The sequence below is a fragment of the Solanum pennellii genome, chromosome 9 (genome assembly GCF_001406875.1).
Source record: "Solanum pennellii chromosome 9, SPENNV200".
Lineage (NCBI taxonomy): Eukaryota > Viridiplantae > Streptophyta > Magnoliopsida > Solanales > Solanaceae > Solanum > Solanum pennellii.
This window is the reverse complement of record NC_028645.1, coordinates 75085199-75093369: the sequence shown is the minus strand read 5'-3', so window position 1 is coordinate 75093369 and position 8171 is coordinate 75085199. Positions and strand designations below refer to the sequence as shown.

Genomic DNA, 8171 nt, shown 5'->3' with positions numbered 1-8171 from the left:
TTTTATACTAACAAAGATAGTGCAGATCTTGTTGGTCATGCAGATGCAGGTTATTTATCTGACCCACATAAAGCTCGATCACAAACAGGCTATCTGTTCACATACGGAGGTACTGCTATATCATGGCAATCTACGCAGTCTATTGTCGCTACTTCTTCAAATCATACTGAGATAATAGCCATTCATGAAGCAAGCAGAGAATGTGGATGGTTAAGATCAGTAATACATTTTATCAAAGAAAGATGTGGTTTGAAGTGTGACGTCAAGATACCCACAATACTCTTTGAAAACAATGTTGCATGCATAGCTCAATTAAAAGGAGGCTTTATAAAAGGAGATAGAACGAAACACATTTCACCAAAATTATTCTTCACACATGATCTCCAGAAGAATGGTGATATTGATGTGCGACAAATTCGTTCGAGTGATAATCCAGCCGATTTATTTACCAAATCTTTATCGGCCTCAACTCTTAAGAAGATGGTTCACAAAATTGGAATGCGGAAACTTAACCATCTGAATCGTGGTCTTTATCAGGGGGAGTAAAATACGCACTGTACTCTTTTTTCCTTAGTCTAGGTTTTGTCCCACTGGGTTTTCCTAGAAAGGTTTTTAATGAGGCAGCAAATAATGCGTATCAAAAGATATGTGTACTCTTTTTCCTTCACTAGAATTTTTTCCCACATATTTTTTTTTCTAGTAAGGTTTTAACGAGGCACAATATCTATGGACATCCAAGGGGGAGTGTTATAAATCCATTGAATAAGTGGATAGTCCATAAAGTTAGTACATGAACAACCATTCATATTCACTAGGTTTCATGAACCTTTTTTGATACTTAATATGGTGACTTTTGGAGTGATTTCTCACTCTATAAATAGGGTTGTTCATTCACTATTGTATGATATACATATGAAACTTACATATACTTGAATAAGAAGAAAGTCTTCTCCTACATCTACTTCTCTTGTCTTCTTCTTATAATCTTGATTTTATATCAATAGATATATTAAATGTATTTTCTACTAGCTCAATCCCTCTCTATGTAATAATTATTATTAAATATCACTATTTCAGATAAATATAGAGACCGTATTTGTAATGTCCCATATTTTTTCTAAAAAAGAGATCAGAAATGAGGGGGTATCTGCCTCCACATTATTTTATCGTTTGGATGGGAACAAGCTATTCCATGATTAATCATTTTGCAATAATTTATTCTGTTATGTATATGTGATGTTTTATTTTATCATTGTGGTATAATTAATAAGATAAGTTATTCCAAACATGACAACTAACAAGACACAAAAATTTCATTCATCAATATTCTTTTTATCCCTCATATCAAATGATAATTATCTATTTATTGCCTTCAACCATATCCGATTATATATTTTTTTAAGAAAAAGATAAATTTTTTATTGGGTCAATCTTTTCTACCCAAAGTAAATTATGCATTTTTCAATTTTTATTTTAATCTAAATCATTTCTGTGACGGAATATCAATGATAATCCTTCAAACAGTATGGAATATATCATGTATATACACGGTTATAAGCTATACAATGTCGATACATTATATAATTAAGTATACAGTAGTAATCCATTACATATACTTGTGACCGTTTTAGTTTAAAAGGATTTTGGTTACATAAGAAGCCCATTGTTTTAACGCAATTTTAATTAGGAGTGGATGTTCGGTTCTTTATTTTGATTTTATCAAAATTGGATTCGATTTTTAATTTAATTTTAGAAAAGTGTAATCGTATATCAAACCTAATATAATTCGAATTCTTTTACTTTAGTTCGTTCTTTTTAAATCAATTTTTCAGTGCAAATGAAAAATAAAATGAGGACAAAATAAAAATATAAGATACTTAAAAATTTAAAGTATGTCAAGGAATGATGTGTCTCGCTAGAGAATAATTATTGTGCTCACTAAAAAACTTTATTTATCTTTGTGAAGAATATGGTGCCTCCCGCTACTACTTAAGAAAAACAAGGACGAAAACATGTTTCTTTATATAACGCTTATTGAAAAATATATGTTTTGGTACGTTCCTCTTCTCAATTAATATTTGAAATTTAACTATTGAATTGCACATTTAATGCTACTTTGACTTGTCCACGAATAATTTAATTAATGGTTGACTTTTTATTTGGTGCACCGAACACGAAATTGAAGAATCGAACTTTTAAAAAAATAACACGAACATCAAACCAAAAATTGAAGAACCAAAATTGAAGAACCGAGTAAATTCAATTCAATTTGATTTGATTTTTCAAAATATTTGAAGTTAACTATAAATTGAATTACACATTTATTGGTACATTGATTTGTTCACAAATAATTTAATTATTGATTGACTTTTTATTTGGTGCACCGAAATTTTGAGACCCTTACACCAAACACCAAATCGAATATACGGAACATTTGCAAAACAGGGAAAAAATTTATATTCACAAAATAAGGTCATGTTTGAAGATCGAAACATGTCTAGGTTGGTTATCTTCTTTTCTTAAAAAAAAGGTTGGGAAGGGAAAATACAGAGGGATTTATAATATTTAAAATCAAACCTTCACCAATAAGAGATAAGAATTCAGATAATTAACCGATTGATTTATTAAGATTCTCCAATTCTACATTTAGACCAAAGAAGAAATCTTTCATTGGTTATGAATTATGATGATGGTACTTTAGAACATTTTCCATTAACCCATTGCAACATATTTGAGTGTAGATTTAAGTTGTTTGATTGGGAAAATGTTATTTACGATTAATGATTTTAGGTTTGCTATTCTGGATAACTTATCTCATCACTATGATATAAATAATGGGTAAGTTATTCCAAACATGGAAAGCAAATAAGAAAAAAAAGTTTATTCCATCACTATTTATTTTTATCCTTCGCAGGAAATGACCGACAGCTAAAGACGTTTCTCATAACTCTTATCAATTATTACATAGATATTTTTTTAAAAAAAAGGTTATCATATCAAACTCGTTATTAAAAGTTACAAATGATGCATATCAACTCCTAATAATATAAATTCTTTTTACACCATCAACATATAAAAACATATAATTTGCAGGAACTCTTCATTTACAATGTTGCATTCATATAGAATTTTCTAAAAATACACTACTTTTCATTTGAACAACCTGACACACACTTACCAACAATTTTAAAGAGTTCAAATAACGTAGATAAACTAGCATCTAATAAACTCTTCCCTAGTTAAATACCAAAATAAATTTAAGAAAATTAACTAATTTAACAACCCAACAAACCTGTTAACTTGATACTCATACAATAAACAAAGAAGAAGAAAGAAAGAGACATATTGATTCGAGTGTTTTCGAAACAAACAAACTTATTTCTGAAACATAGTACACATACATTAATGTGGTCTAATAAGAGGACCACATTTTAGAATAAGATTGGTAGAAATGCAAACATCCACATATATACTTGATAACATCCAATTCTAATGAATTAATTAATTAATCCTTGATAGAAATAACTGGATCAAGAATAATTGGAGCAAGATTAGGTGATTTAACAATCTCATTTAAGTCATCAATTTGACCTTCCAAATAAGCCTTAAGAAATGCTACCACAATTCCTCCAACAGCTCTTCTCATGCTTTTCTTAGATCCTTTTCCACTTTTCAACATAATTCTGATTAAAATTGCCATTATTCCATCAGCTTGAAGCATATCTGCATGACCATAATCCTTAGCAAGGAAATAATAACAAGGGGGCTTACTCTCGTTGAAAAATTCCGCATGATTAACCCCATTTGGCGCACCTGTATTAGGATCGAAATAATAAAAATGATAGTAAAGTATAGTGATATAAAAGAGAAAAGAAAACTCCTTTCCTATGATCTAGCTTTTGGACAGCAGAGACACCAATGTACCCAAAATATAACGCAGAGTATCTGCTTATTATTTACGATATTTTGGGATATAGTTATCCTTTTTTTTTCATTTATAAAAGTCACCAACAAAAAAAAAAGTAAATACGATTATGATAAGAAAATCAGGACAAGCAACCTGATGGGAGCAAACAACATGTCGATTGATTTGACAAGCCAGCACCAATAACAGCAACAGGGATTGATTGATTGAAAATACGAGGGATGTATTCGAGAACGTAGGGAGGACGTAGACAGGAGGGAGAGGATCCTGCTACTGGATCAATTCCAAGGAGTGCTGAGAATTTGAGAGGCATTGAGCTGTCCAAAGCTACGGCGAATGACGTGTTACCGCCTTTGCTGTGACCGGAGATCGCCACTTTCTCCAGGTCCGGTTGAACTTTCTCCGGCAGTACGGATTTGAGGTTGTTGATTAACCATTCTGCTATTTTCTTTACGGTTTTCACTTCCTGGTTCATAAGAGGAAACTGCAACATGTAACAAACAAATACGAGTGACGGAGTCACGATTTTTACTAATCAAAATTAAAATATTTCTATTAAAATCTAACACACGCATAAATAATGACAATGAAGATTCATATAGAAAACAATACAAATTTTACTAGTTTAACGCCTAATTATGTGCCTTGATCCTGTAAAATTTCAAAATCACTATTTGTGTTCATATACCAAATCTGGTCAGAATTAGGTGAAATTTGTTTTAGATACATTATATATATCCAAGTGTATTTATATGTATTTGAGATATTCTAAATCTCTTGCTCCCCTCTCTCTCTATCTGTCTGTAGTGTATCTTGTGATTCACATGTATTTATTTAGGATACTCTTATAGCTCTCTCGCTTGCCTCTCTCCTTATGCCTCTGTGTTTCAAAGTGTATCTTTATAGCAAACATATATGTATCTGACTTGAAATTTTGATATGAAATTATTAATTAATGAGTGAGAATAATGTTTATGTAATTATAAATAGTGCCAACACTAAATATGTTAAAAAGTATATGCGATGAAGCTGTACCTGAGGAGCAACAATGATATATCGATGGGAAGAAATGTGTTGAAGGAGGGATTTGTACCAGCTAGGTTGGAGCATGAAGCCATGAAAAAAGAGTAAAACTGGATAGGATGCTTTCTTTGTTGGTGAAAAAACTAACAATGAACATGGCAATGAAGAAGAGCTCTTAACATTTATAGTGTCGATTGTCTCATTACCTACTTCGAAAATTGATGATAATCCCATCTTTATGTCTCTCTCTATGCTTGCTTTGCCAATTGCCATGCACCATTGATTTATATATATAGTAGTTATTGCACTCACATCTTGGGCAACGAAAGTTCTACGTATACTCTATCCACTTGAAATGTCACTTGTAAAATTATACTGAATATATTATTGTTATATATTGCGTTAACACCTAATCAATGAGCTTACATGGATCTGCACCTAGCTAACTTATTGGAGGGGACCCCTCTGTTATTGCACTGACACCTTGGGTATTTGAACTCTTATATTAATTGGAGGACATATTTGAGTTAAAAACATAGTAATAAGGGCATATTTACTAAAAACGCAATAACAAATAAAACTAACTCATTTTAAATAATTTAGGTGTCATTTTGGTTTGAATACAAATTATGTTGAGATTTGTTATGTTAAAATAAATTATGTTAAAATTATTTTTTATTAATTTCTAATAATAAAGTTGTTTATTTACAAAAATCTGTCCACTTTATTTTCTTTACTAACTTTAGTTATTCATTCTTAAATATATAGTTAGAATTGAATGGATACTTAGGTATTTTTTACCATGCAAATTATGAGGTCTCAAAAATTGAACTTTCTTCCTTATTTCGTCTTTCATTCGAGAAAAAACAAAACGTATTTTTTGCTTTATTAACGTTAGCAATGTGGAAGTTGTCCCAATAGTTCTACTTTGTCGATATTAATTTATTTCGATTTGTAATATCAAAAATATCTGTGATATTAATTTATTTTGATTTGTAATATCAAAAATATCTGTTAAAAATTGTGCATTTTAATTTTTTTTATGCTTTATTATAATTAGGAAGTCTTGTCAGTATTTGTGATATTGATTCTTAAAATTGTTATTTATGTTTTTTTTTCGTATTTATATTGTATTAGTTATAGTGGTCCATGTCCTTCGCGATTGGTGGTTCATGTCCCGTTTTATTTTATATATATGCATTGTTTATATTATTTTTAATTTAAGATTACAAGATTTAAATTTTTATTTTTTTTTGGTTAAATTATATGTCAAAATAAAAATAAGAGAAATAAACTAAAACATCGAAAATATATATATAATTTAAATAGAAAAAAGAGAATTTTTATAAAAATTGAAGAGAGATATGTATTTGAGACGGATTTAGAATTTTTATAGTAGTAAATTCTCATGTTATATTTGAAATGACTGAAAGTCTCATATGTTCTACTTTTAGTGGAGCACTATATTTAACTTTGAAAAATGATAAGAAAAATCTCTCTAACGAAGGGCTGGATTTATGTTGATTAAAGGGGTGTTATTTGATACGACTTCATCAGAAATTTTATTAAAATATAAACATATATATTTGTAAAAAAGAAAATAATAAATTGATAAAAGGAATTAAAGGACCCTGCTTGTATGAAATTTCTCTTAGCAATAGTGGTTAAAGCATCTTAATCATGTATAAGATGTTGCGAGTTTGATTCATGCATAAATTTTATTTTATTTTTCTCTTAAATTTTAGCTTTAAATTCATGTTTTTGTTTTATTTTTCTCTTAAATTTAAGTTGTAAATTGTTTTTCTCTCTCTTAAATTATAGCTTTAAATTATAAAATGTTGGGCTATTATTAAAATTCTACGAATTCATTCTAATTCATTAAAAATCTAGCTACTATCTTTTATTTTAAAATTGAAAATCTTTGAGTTTAGAAAGGTATAGTTAAATAAAAGTATTGTTATCTCCATTATATGTTGAATCCATCCCATTTTTTTTTTGTCAACTTTAGCTATTCAATTGGTACAAGCAATTGTTAAAAAGGAATAGTAATTGGAGTTGAAAATAAAAGATTTGGTAGTTGGCAAATTGGTAAGATTTGCAACCATTCTTGACTTTGCTATGTTTACATATGTCATTAGTGACATAGACATGGTTTTATCCTTCTATAAATAGAGCATTCTTGCTCATTTGTAGAACACACCAAGTTAGAGAGAAAAACCATTTTGAGAGCAAAGTGAGGTATTCCATAGACTATACAAGAAAATAGTCTGTGAAGAAAAATAGAGTGTGAGCGATATTTTAGTAAGACGGAAACCAAAAGAGTGTTGTTCCTTTTGAGTGTGTAGTAGTCACTTTGAGTATTGTATTCGTGACTACACAGTGTAAAATTCCTTACTATAGTAATATCAATTGCTCCTCTTAGTCCGTGGTTTTTTCCCTTACTCAGAAGGGTTTCCACGTAAAATTCTTGGTGTCGTTATTTTCCCATTTTATTTCCATTAATTTTACCATATATATTTTTGTGCTTGTCCGCGTTTTCCCAACATTATATACGTGACTTGTGAGTTTCTTCACAAAAAATAATTATTAAATGTTCATTGTCATTCGACATCTCAAATCTCTATATTATGTTAGTATTTTATTTTGTTATCCTATGTTTTTATTATGTGGTTGAAGTTTTTTTTATTTATTCATAATAATTATTTTATTTTATTCTTTTTAATTGCCACAAATTTTCTTCTCGAACTATTCTTATCCTTTTAAATGATGACACCGCTTTAAAAAAAAAAAGAGTAAAGTTAACCAATCATAAATGATTTGAAAAAGGCGTTCCTCCCACATATCATATAAAAAATATTCAAAACGTTTTTTCAAAGTATAAGGATGATCCTTTTTAATAGCAAAAATAAGTCATTTTATTAAACAAATGGCTTCATATTATCGGTTCATGTAGATTTTTACACCCAATAGCTTTGTTTGTATTGTATTAGTTTTTGTGTGTCACGACCCAAAACCGAGCCGCGACTGGCACCCACATTTACCCTCCTATGTGAGCGAACCAACCAATCTAAACCTTAACATTTCAATTTAATATCAACATAAAGCAATGCGGAAGACTTAAACTCATTAATAAAAGACAATTCAATAACTTCTAAAATTCAACATCTATTATTTCCCCAAAATCTGGAAGTCATCACCACAAGAACATCTATGATCAAATTAC

The 8171-nt window shown here is 29.5% G+C and overlaps 1 protein-coding gene across 1 annotated transcript; it reads right to left on the bottom strand.

The window, feature by feature from the left end:
- Positions 1-3327: 3327 nt before the first annotated feature.
- On the bottom strand, positions 3328-5236 carry LOC107030576 (chlorophyllase-2, chloroplastic-like). Its single transcript, XM_015231845.2, has 3 exons — positions 4961-5236; positions 4061-4409; positions 3328-3813 (listed from the first exon to the last, which is right to left on the bottom strand). The coding sequence occupies exons 1-3, from the start codon at positions 5219-5221 to the stop codon at positions 3506-3508; spliced, it is 918 nt and encodes a 305-aa protein (XP_015087331.1). The 5' UTR covers positions 5222-5236; the 3' UTR covers positions 3328-3505.
- Positions 5237-8171: the final 2935 nt, after the last annotated feature.

Bases quoted from the DNA above. Each gene is read 5' to 3' on its own strand.
- LOC107030576 (XM_015231845.2), bottom strand. From the start codon at position 5,221: ATGGCAATTGGCAAAGCAAGCATAGAGAGAGACATAAAGATGGGATTA. The intron at 4,410-4,960 runs GTACAGCTTCAT...TACATGTTGCAG, and splicing joins ATATCATTGTTGCTCCTCAG to TTTCCTCTTATGAACCAGGA. The intron at 3,814-4,060 runs GTTGCTTGTCCT...ATCCTAATACAG, and splicing joins ATGTTGTTTGCTCCCATCAG to GTGCGCCAAATGGGGTTAAT.